The 11,669-nt window shown below is 36.8% G+C and overlaps 2 protein-coding genes across 4 annotated transcripts in view; one reads left to right on the top strand and one right to left on the bottom strand.

The window, feature by feature from the left end:
* The window catches only part of LOC143889495 (phosphatidate phosphatase PAH2-like), an 18,532-nt gene extending 15,399 nt beyond the window's left edge, over positions 1–3,133 (top strand). For 2 of the 3 annotated variants that reach the window (XM_077393733.1, XM_077393732.1), the window contains 4 exons: positions 1–51; positions 138–236; positions 569–721; positions 2,875–3,133. The exon at positions 1–51 is cut by the window's left edge and continues 78 nt beyond it. In XM_077393733.1, the coding sequence (XP_077249848.1) occupies positions 1–51; positions 138–236; positions 569–625 (207 nt within the window). In that variant the 3' untranslated portion in view covers positions 626–721; positions 2,875–3,133. Of the gene's footprint in view, positions 53–137; positions 237–568; positions 722–2,874 lie in introns of those variants that run through there. The other variant, XM_077393734.1, reaches the window with a different exon arrangement.
* A 1,512-nt stretch (positions 3,134–4,645) lies between these two features.
* On the bottom strand, positions 4,646–11,669 carry SCO2 (protein disulfide isomerase). The gene is made up of 3 exons (XM_077393735.1): positions 11,052–11,669; positions 10,441–10,567; positions 4,646–5,033 (listed from the first exon to the last, which is right to left on the bottom strand). Exons 1-3 carry the CDS (start codon positions 11,388–11,390, stop codon positions 4,960–4,962), a joined length of 540 nt encoding a protein of 179 aa, XP_077249850.1. The 5' UTR covers positions 11,391–11,669; the 3' UTR covers positions 4,646–4,959.

Genomic DNA, 11,669 nt, shown 5'->3' with positions numbered 1-11,669 from the left:
TACCTTAAGGTTGGAATTCCAAAAGGGAAAATCTTTATTATTAATCCTAAGGTATCATACGACTCCTTTTTCTAAATTTTTGCAAATGGCTACAAAAACCAAAAGTTACCTTGTTGATCTTACCAACTTGAATACAGGGTGAGGTTGTCGTGAACCGCCGGGTTGATACGAAATCATATACTTCACTTCATTCACTTGTCAATGGCATGTTTCCAGCCATGTCCTCATCTGAACAGGTTACCTCGACAAACACTACTTGTTTCATTTTCCTTTGTCGTTTTGCTTTTTAGTACTCACCCTAATTATCCTTTGGGAGACTGAAATGTATTGCGATAGATGTCTTGAATTCTGTTGCTGAGTGATCACCATAGTTTTAAATTTCAGCCGAAATCCAAAATTTTCGCCGAAATATTTTGGTTTCGGTTTGGACCTAAACCGGAAGGAATTACATTGAATCAGATTTTTACATGATTTCCCCAAAATTTTCCAGATTTCGGTTGAAATTTTGTTTTTCACCCTTGTTGACTAATCCGAAATTTCATGAACTTTCATCTTATTGTGGTTTCAGGAGGATTTTAATTCATGGAATTACTGGAAGATGCCCCTACCTGATATCAACGTTTGAAGCTGAAACAAGTTCCCACCGACATGAAATGCGCGCTTAGTCATTTAGAGCAGGAGAGACGGAAAGATGGTAGCATCAGTTTATGAAATTTTCCAGGTAGATTCTGTTCATTTCCTGGTATCTACTCTTGCTGCTGTAAGATTGGTGCTGCATATTTTCCCCACCTTTCAGGAATCACCCAATTTTCCGACTGTTGACTGATAACTTAATACTATTTCTTCATCTGATGGCCAAATTATCTATGGACGTCTGCAAATTATCAAAACTGCCTACTACTTGTCAGCTGAGCATGTGCAATGGATATTTTGAGTTTGGAATTTTGAAGTATCGAGGAAAATTCATACTATATAAGAAAATGTTTAAAGTAAATCCTACGTTATAGATTTAAGTTTGAATTCTAAATATATGTTTTTGATATTGACTATTTTTATTTAAGAGATTAAATGAAATGACCATGTACGTCTTTCCTTGAATTTGTAAATGAACTTTCATACGGACAAAAGGGCTGACATTCTTCAAGATTCATGAAGGATTGGTGTTTACTTTAGCAAACCATGAGGCAAACCAGAAACCAAAGGATATTTCTAAATCTGGAACCATGAAGAGCTCTTGAGCATCTCATAGAACTATAATATTCTCTTAAAGAAGATCAAATAGTTATTTGTGTTCAAACAAAAGTACTAACTATTAAATCGAACTCAGACTACCCAATTTCACTGAGGGCCCGTTTGGATACCCCTTGGATTTGGATTTGGAGGTGAATTTGGATTTTTAAATCCAAATTCGGCGTTTGGCAAGCCTTTATGACATCTGGATTTGGATTTGAGTGAAATCCACAAGATTTACAAATTCCTCACGTTAGTGTAATTTTTTGGATTTATAAATCCTTTCTGCGAGAGGTTATTTATAAATCTAAATGTGACCAGTAAGGGGTTAAAATGACCAAAATATACCAAAGAAGTGTTAAATGACTAAAGTACCCACATGACATTAAAAAATGATCAAAATACGTCGTATTAGGTAAAATGACTAGAAAACCTCGGGTCAGGCAAAATGACCGAAATACCCCTATACCAAGTAAAAATGAAAAAATACCCCCCTAGTCGTGCAAAATGACTAAAATACCCTTATGACATAAAAATGATCAAAATAACCTCATATAGGGTAAAATGACTAGAATACCCCAAGATTATGGAAAATTACTGAAATACCCCTATATCAAGTAAAAATAACCCATGGCTCATAAAAAATGACTAAAAATACCCTCATGAGATAAAAATGATAAAAATATGCCATATTAGGTAAAATGACTAGAATACCCCTGGGTCATGCAAAGTGACTGAAGTACCCCTATACTAGGTAAAAATGAAAAAATACCCCCGAGTCGTGCAAAATGACTAAAATACCCTTATGACATAAAAATGATCAAAATAACCTCATATAGGGTAAAATGACTAGAATACCCCAAGATCATGGAAAATTATTGAAATATCCCTATATCAAGTAAAAATGACCCATGGCCCATGAAAAATGACTACAATGACTAAAAATACCCTCATTAGATAAAAATACTTCATATTAGGTAAAATGACTAGAATACCCCCGGGTAATGCAAAATGACCGAAATACACCTATACTATGTGAAAATGACCAAATACCCTGAGTCATGGAAAATGACTAAAACACCCTTATGACATAAAAAATGATCAAAACAGCCCCATATAGGGTAAAATGACTAAAATACCCCTGGATCATGGAAAATGGCTGAAATGCCTCTATATCAAGTATTTTAGGGCATTTTGGTTTTGTTAGATTTCAAATTCAAATCCAAAGAGCATCCAAACAAAAAAAATAATAATTTAGATTTGAAATCCAAATTTATACGTGGTCATCCAAACGGCATTATTTATAAATTTGTGAATTTTAAAATTCTGGATTTTGAATCCATGGATTTTGGAAATCCAAATTCACCTCCAAATCCAAATCCAAGGGGTATCCATACGGGCCCTAAAAGAAAAATATCTACTAAATCTGGGTTTATAGTTCCAAAGCATCTTTTGTATGTCTATGCTAACATCCACATTGTCTTCTGATCCAAATGCTATCGTTTGGTTAGATCTGAAATTTCAACAGTCATGGCATTCTATTTATATTCATGGTTTGTCTGTATTTGTTTTTTGAATGGTATATTCATTTTTTTTTCTGTAATTCATGTAAAGCTACTCGACCCTAAGTGTTCATGTGTTCAGGTGTTCACTGCATTGATTGTTCTATCGGGCGTATGATTCATTGGGAGCTGGACATGTCTGTGCAGATGAACTATCGACGTCTTGTATCCTTGGAATCCGTAAGTTATAGTAATTTGTATAGTGTATGCCATGAACTCACAAGAGCACTGTAATGGGTGTGTATCTGTTCATTGTTGGGTATGCTAAAAGAAGTGGGCATACTTGAACAAATGTATCATTGCTCATCATAAATATATATACATACATAGCCATTCATTTAGCATTACAGGCAACCAAGATGCATCACAGTCTTTCTAACTAATGCATCAAACTCACAATTTATAAAAGAGGTGTTACCTGTGAAAACTGCCCCATATCGGACGAGAAATGTACTCACATCAGTGGATGCTCCTAGCCCCTTGATTTTGAAGTTAAGATATCTATTTTGCAAGAGGCCAATCATGTCAATGGATTAGATCAAAATTCAGGTTGGTTTCAGTTTGAGCTCAACCCAAATTGGAATTCCAACACAGCTTTACTCGAATTTTAACCTGAATTTGTAAAATTTTGCTTCTTTTAACCATTTTTTCCTGATGGTTTTCTGTCTGGGAAAAATTAAAGGACTCTGGGCTTGGTGAATCTGGATAATCCGTTTTATACTGCGCTTATTATGTCATTTTGTTTAAAGAATTGGGCTTTAACTACGACAATTCTGGGAAACATCATCTAGACCCTTCATTTGGTGGGCTACATTGAGAAAATGTCGTAGCCCAAGAATCACAAAAATAGTTGATCATAACAGTTTGATTAGGGAACATAAATATGAAGCATTGTGCAATTTAGGCTGCATTTGGTAGCCATTCTAATCTTTCTTCTTGAATTCTCAGAAATACTTTTTTTGAGCTCTAAAAACAGCTTCAGCAACTCCACAAGCCTGTTCTATGACTACGCTCTTGAGCTCTGTTCCAGCTGGTTGTGAAGTAAAACTGTTAGGAGGCAAGAGTGGGGAAAATGAGAATAATTTATGTTTATCCTTGGGCTCTGTTTGGATTGCGAAAAAAAAAAAAAACCTTGAGGAAAAAGTTTTCCAGGGAAATCTTTTATTTCTACAATTTAGAAGGACCGATGTGGTTATGGCTTATTTAGAGGGAGATCTGTATAAATTGAAGGTCCATGTGCATAAAACTTGCACTGTGGTAGTTCAAAATATTTTTTTTTTCAAGTAATCAATGGAAAAATCAGAGCATTCTGAAAATGTTTTTCTTTCCTAAACTTTAACAGTAAATTCCTGCAAACCAAAGAGGGCCAAATCAAGGAAAATTGATAAAAAGAAAGTCACTTTGGGGTTCATTCTTACAGGACACATCCAAGAAATTAAGATTCCAGAGATATTAATGAAATTAGAAGAACAATTCCCGTTGGACGAAATGCTGAAGAAGTGCCCAAAAACAGATACAAACCAACCAATCACAAGGATTGCCAAGATCGGGAATATTAACTTCACTTTATGGGGCAGACCTTTCCTTACTTTATTCCTGCTTAGGAAGGGTGAGATACAGTCCATCACCACCCACATTTAGCTGTAGTTTGGTAAGTTTGTTCCTCTACCACACTCCACAAACTATGAACAAGGTTCCTTCCAACCCAAGAACAAGGATTGAAATTTCGGTTTCGGTTTTAAATTTCTGTCCCGGCCTAAATCTGAAATTTCAGACGAAATTTAAAACCACGCCCAAAAACCAAATATCCTGGTCATTATCCAAGCCAAAAGAAAAGAGAAATACAAGTAGGGTAAAGGAGAAGAGAAACCAGACGAATTTATTCTGAGTGGAAAAGTTGAATTCCATTTCCTTCCCACTCCTGCTTCTGTCTCTTTTTTTCGATGAGATGTCTTCCCATCCACAAGATAATGAGTAAAAGTTATAGAAAATTATTGCATTTCCAATCTATCGCATTTTCTAATAACATTTCTCAACATCATGCCTCATGCAAAATTGGAAAAATATTACATATAAATAATATTACTACTAAAAAATTAATTAAAAAAGTGATGTAGAACTTTAAAAAAAAAAAAAAAATCATTTGCTCATTTGTGAGCATAATGGGTTAAAGAGGTTTTCCATTGTCAAGATCCTCCATCACTTCGATGTCCTTGCGGGCTGTTATTTTCTGAACATATCCTGCATGGGTAAAAACAACAGTGTTGCCTGAGGGTGCTATCAGAAACCAGTAGGAAATGCAGTTGTACCAGAGAATGAAGATCTATTTATGATCCAGATTAAATTTAAGAAGTAACAATCAATAATTAAAACAAATGCATCTGAGAAGATCATCTTAAGATGGTTTCCCTTCTACGTTCTTCTTTCTACTCCTTCGGTAATTTGACCATTCATTAGTTGTTTTAAAACTTTCCAATAGAAAAGGTGTATTGAGAGAGAAAATTCTTTTCAATAAAAAAAAAGAAGCAACTGTGATCAAGGGGTGTGTATAGTACCATAATTATAACAATTCAAAAAAAAGCTATGACACTACCCACATTGAGGTGAACAAGTGGAAGGCCATAGTTAGCTCAACCACTACCCTTACTGAGGTGAAAATATGAGAACATAATATTTATGCCAGAAGAGACTGATCATATACAGAGTATTTAATTATAACCTGATATATAGAAAATTCTTTGGTTGTGTCTATCCTTTAATCTGATCACTGGATGAAATGCACAGAAGCTTTATTTTCAGTGGATCAACTCTCTCACTCACAGAGTGATAGCTCAACCATCATAATTTTCCATCACCCGTTATCCACAAAACTGAAGGTGATCTATGTTTAACATTGGCACGCCCGAAAATGCAGGTTAAGTAAGCTGCTACAGATCTTCCAAAATCTTAAATTAAACCAAATGTGTTGTCAAATCTGAGCTAGATACCGTATTCTGCTTTCACACAAGATCTTGTAATGGTATGTTGCTCTCTAGTGTTCCATTACACTAAAGCTCTCCCCAAGAATATATGGTATTGGGAAACTAATCTCTGGTAATTAGGTTCTTCTCTCTAATTAACATTAGTCAAGGATGTTAACTCTGAACCTGAACCACTGACTATATATTAGCCATCACTTGCTATATGTAACAGCTTGCATGTGTGGTTTTGGTGGCTTAAGCATGAACTTTCACACTTGATTCACTTTGAGAAAATGACTATATTAGCCACCACTTTGTATATGCTGCATGTTTGTCAGGTTATTTTGCTACCATGTACTTGTACAGAGAGTGTAGAATGAATATTTTAAATGAAAAAATGATCAAATAAACAATAAAAATACTAAAATAAGTAAAACATTAATAGAACTACATAAGTCATAACTGGCACAACACCATATACTAACAGCCGGTCTCACACTCCCACCGGTGAGTTTAGGTAACTAGTGGGACTGGACGCACTATGACCAATTAAAGTTGGAAAACTACAATTAGTCACTAATATAGCAAAAACGTTGGACAATCAAAGGGTAAAAACATTGCAAAACCCAATAAAATAATGCAGTATAAGTTATGAACATCAAACATATTTACTACCAGCAAAATAAGAAATTCATGCTAAAAGAGAACAACAATAACAAAAGGACGGTAAGAAAAACAAACAAAGAATAGAAAAACAAGAACAAGAACAAGCCTACAAAGATATCGAGGTCAAAGAATATAAAATAGAAAATATCTTCTTTTTTATGATGAAAGATTTTATGAAGGGTGAGACCCAACGACCGAGATTGTCAAATACAAAAGAAAAATAGCACAGTAAGAAGTGCAAAACAATGGAGAACACACACCCTCAAGGAGAGAGGAAATAAAAAATCTCCAATATTTACCCGTCATCTCCCAACCTAGCTAATCTATCAGCATCATGTTAGCCCATCTCCTAAAGAAACACGTAAACCCGCCGCTCGGTCCTGGATCTTGTCAAAGAAGTGAGTAAAATCTTCATAGATGAGGATAGCTCCCCTCAAGCCAACGGATGACATTGAGAGTCTCCCTCAACATTTAGCATCCTTAAGTCACTGCTCTCAGTAATCCCGGAACAACCCTTACCGGGCTTCATTAGTCGGTGATTCCAATTGGACCTGAGAAGGCTTACGTGGTCAAAACATTCTCATCTCTTAGAACGCCACCTACTCCTGCTAATCAGGGTTGCCCATACTAGACCCTTCACAGTTGAGCTTCAACTGACTTGGACCCAAAGGAGTCCATCCAGGGGGAGGAATCTGAGCGTGCTCACTACTAGCACAAATTTTGCTCCGGATTCGAGTCATTGATTCGTGCTTCAAATCTTGTTCTAAATGGTTGATTTTAGCAGATTAAAGTCAAACTACGCCATATAGCCACAAATCCAGCAAAACGCGCTGAAAATAGGAAAAAATATTGAAACAATGAGGTTTGGGTTGATTAATTTCAGGTGAAATCGAGCTGATATGGGAGTTGTATTGGCCGAGTCACATATACAATAATACACACTCAATACGGACACAATCTTTTCTATCAACACCGATACAGGGGGTCCAAAATCCAAATAGTGTCAGCCCCCAAATCCGATACATATAGGAGAATATAGATACATATTGGTTGGGTGCACAAACAATTTTTCTAACAACAATAAAGTTTTATAAAGAGGAAAGGAAAGGAAAATACAAAGATGGAAACCAAAGTCAATAAATCTTATATTAAATTAAGGAAGAGGTACCGAGACAAGAAGAGAAATCACAGGTTTGATAGCAGCTTAATCGACAAAAGGGTAATTTTAATATCATTTTTTGAAGGGCAGAAGCATCATCCCTTGCGACAAAGAATGTTACTTGCCTTTAGAGGATACTCCCCTCTACGAAGAGGATGCTCCACCTCCTTGGTGACTAGTATTTAGCATTGCCGTAAAAGAGAGAGACCTCTATGATCTCCTTTAATGCATCCACTATCCCTCCCAAGTCAACTTCTCACATTTATAACCCACCAAATGACATTAAGATCACCCTAATTTCTGATTGAGCCGAATAATTGCTCCTAAAGGCTTTCACACAAATCATGCCTTGTGTAACAAAAGTACTTATAAGTTCCCTTCATTGATCCCTGATAATTCTAGATATAATTGGCATGGCATGATTACCGGAGACCACCCACCAAAGTATAATGAATAGTCTCCTCGATGGTTCTTTCCAGCTTTTGGTATCCTCTCTGAACCATGGTTTTAAATTTCGACCGAAATCCGACCGAAACCGGTATTTGGCGAAATTTCAAGTTCCCTTCATTGATCCCCGAAATATTTCGCCATTTACCAAATTTCGGCAATTTCGGTCCGAAATTTCAAGAAAATGCAATTTTTAATTTAAAAAAAAAAAGTTACAAAATTTCGGCCGAAATTTCGCAATTTCTGTCCGGAATTTCGAACGGGAGTACCAAATTTCGACTGAAATTTCGGAATTTCGGTTTTCCGAATGTCCGAAAAGGTTACCGAAACCAAAATTTTAAACCATGCTCTGAACAACCACAACTATTCAAAAATTCCTAACGAGAATGATGGTCTTCGTATCTTCTAATTCATTGAAAATCCTAACACACGACAACCATCACTACAAACTTACCGCAGGATGATGGCTCATCAGAGTATAATTTGAGATGCCCCTTGGGGGTCCTTTCATCTTTCAATTACCCTCATTGGATAACCACCACCGGTCCACCTCTATTCGCAATTTCCTTCTATCAACAATGGACATCATCTCTTTGAATTCTTTGAAAATCCTTGCCTACAACTCCTTCAAGAAAAGAAACTGTGGGACTGCAAACTGATGTTGCACCCAAGACCAGCTCTGGTACCATGAGAGTAGGTGAAGTCTCAAGTTTATGCTAAAATCAACAATTTAAACTTTCATTGATGTGTGTCTGTCAAATCAACAGCAAAGTGCTTTAATGTTTTTGAGGAGAGGAGATTAAAACAGCAGTGTCTGAACTCATTGAGAGTTTGTACTTTTTTTAGGGTGCTAGAAGGTGGTAAGAAGTTTCATGATCAAATCTGCTTAAGGACCTAAATGTTACTTTCATAACTCTCATATCCTAAAAAACCTAAACATTAGACTAATAAGTTAGGTGGAAAGCAGAAAAAAAGTACTGGCAAAGTTACCCACTTGGAAAATTGTACACCTACTTCCCAACACCCTCTGGCTCCTACGAAATCCCATTGATGTTTCTCCATAACTTTCCATCCTACATAAGAAGTAGAATTGAAAAGTGTGGTTACTTTTACGAATGGGCAACACCAGAAAGAAGACTTTTAAGCCATGGTGTATCTGACTTAAAACCATAGTTGTCGGAAACTCCTTAGGAGGGTGGGAAACCCGTTTCTCCTAAAACGCGTTTCTCGCGGGTGGGAAACTCGTTTCCCCTAAAATGCGGGAAACGCGTTTTGGAAACGTTTCCGAAACATGATACAAAATTGGAGAAATGTCTCTGAAACGCATGGGAAACTTATGTAAATCATGTATAAACGAGTGATAAACATATGCACTCTCGTAGAAAACGCATTTGAAACGTGTAGGAAGCATTAGCATGTGTGGAAATTACGAAAATCATTTTGGAAAAAATACATCATTTCCTAAGACGTTTCTCATACGAATTTCTATTGTTTTCTCGTTTCTCATTTCCCCTGTATTTTTTTCATGCGTTTCCCGTTTTCGCTTCACGTTTCGTTTCCCACCCTAGTAACTATGCTTAAAACTGTCAAAAGGGTGAGAGCCCTAGACATGGTCAGAGGGACTAAACATAACCAAAAAATGAAAAGCCTCACACAAGAGCACTAGATAAGCACTTTTCATATCAACAAGCATGATCATGGCACCTCTGGAATAGTTCCAACAGGATCAGGCTTCAATAAAGAGTAGGTCCTTCTCAAACCACAAAATGAAGGCAACATCCCACAAAAGCAATTCATGAGCAAGCTATGAACCAAGTGGATTTGAACTAATCCTCAAAACTTGAAACTTAAGTTCTGTCAGCTCTGAAAAAGCAGAGCAATCACATAAAGCCTTTGGAGCTCAGCTCTACTACCATGTACCCCCAAAGCCACTGGGCTTGATCTTCTCATATTGACAACCCTGCACTCCACACTAAATAACCTTCCTTTCAATGTTCGTGACTTAGAGTTTCAGTCATGTATTATAGTTCCTTTTTCTTAATGACCTCAAACCTATATGACCAAACTTGTACACAAGCATCAAAGGAAAGAAAAAAAAAAGATAGCACAAGAGAGCACAACATAGCCAAGAACAACACAATAACCATCATGTTCCCTAGCCATAAAGATTTCATTAAATTAGTTTCTTCACTTTCTTTTTTCTGAACCATAACATCAAATTTCTAACCTTGAAAGATGTCATTTTATTCAAATGGTGTCATTAAAACATACAACCACTCTTATTCCTATTGTTTTGTTTAAGGCATTGACATAACTAGGTGAGTAGATAAACTGAAATAACTCATAGCATTGAATAATTTAACCAAAAATAACAAAATCAGAGAAGAGAAAGAAGGAAGTAGAAGAGAAATTGTACCTATTCCAAGACAAGGGATGCACTTGCATATAGTCTCTTTTCCCCTTTTATTATAATAGCTGACTAAACCCGTCCCTTGGCAACTCCTACACTTACCGGTCCATTCATAAACCACTTCTTTACAATCCTAAAATTCACCAAAAATAAGTAAACAAAAACAAAACCCTAAGGCTCTGTTTGGATTCCAAGAATTTCCTGGAAATGTTTGGAAAGGAAAAATATTTCTAAATTTTCTACATAGGAAAAAAAAAGATAACTTAGTCTTAAACCAACCCTATTCCATGATTACTTAGAGCTTCAATTTATGATAATACCCCTCTAAATTAACCATAATCATATCATTTCCCTCTAAATTGTAAAAACAAAAACCATTCCTAAGAATAAAAAATTGGGAAATGATATCAGCACAACCATGTAAAGCCTCTCACAACCCAATTAAAAAATAAAAGACAAACTGGGTTTGTGCAATTATTAAATCATGGTTGTGCTGATATCATTTCCCAAAAAAATCTGTCAGAAATGTTTTTTCTTGCAATCCAAACAAAACCCTAATAGAAAAAAGAAAGAAAAGAGGAATTGAAATTAAACACAGGATGAGAAGAATCAATCACCTCGATTTTAGGATCGCAACGCAGACGGAGATCAATCTCTTCCGGCGAGACCGGAGAAGAGTTCGGATAAGTCATGGGAAGGGGTAGGGCATCGGCATCATCAGCGAGGTAGCTCTCCCTGTCACGTGACCATCTCTTCTCTTTAGCATTCGGCCTTAGAATCGGACCCCGCCGGAATCCGGCATTGCCACTACCGCCGGAATCTTGATCGAGCCGGACGGGGTCCGGGAACCACCCGGGAGAAGAGCTGGGGGTCGCCGGAATGTCGGCTGCGCGGCAACGGAGGGAGGGTTTGGGAAGACGAAGAAGGAAATTAGGGTTAGGGTTTGACAGAAACATTCGCTAGTTGTTGTTGTTAGGGTTTGGGGAGGCGAAGAGAAGGAAGTTAGGGTTAGGGTTTATCAGCAACATTCGCTATTTGTTGTAGGGTTTGGGGAGTGAAATTAGGGTTAGGGTTTAGGTTTTGGGAGGGAGGGAGGAATAAGAAATTGGAATAGGTTTTTTTTTTTTGCCGGGTTTTCCACGCGGTTCGAATTTAACGGTGTTTTCGGATAAGTGACCGTTAGGTTTATCCTCAGAGCAAACGGCTACGAGAGAAACTCGTATGTCTTGGTTCAC

This window comes from Tasmannia lanceolata, unplaced genomic scaffold (assembly GCF_043159265.1).
Source record: "Tasmannia lanceolata isolate RefF3 unplaced genomic scaffold, GAP_Taslan_0.1 ptg000013l, whole genome shotgun sequence".
NCBI lineage: Eukaryota > Viridiplantae > Streptophyta > Magnoliopsida > Canellales > Winteraceae > Tasmannia > Tasmannia lanceolata.
The sequence above is the reverse complement of the archived record's forward strand: the minus strand, read 5'-3'. Positions and strand labels throughout refer to the sequence as shown.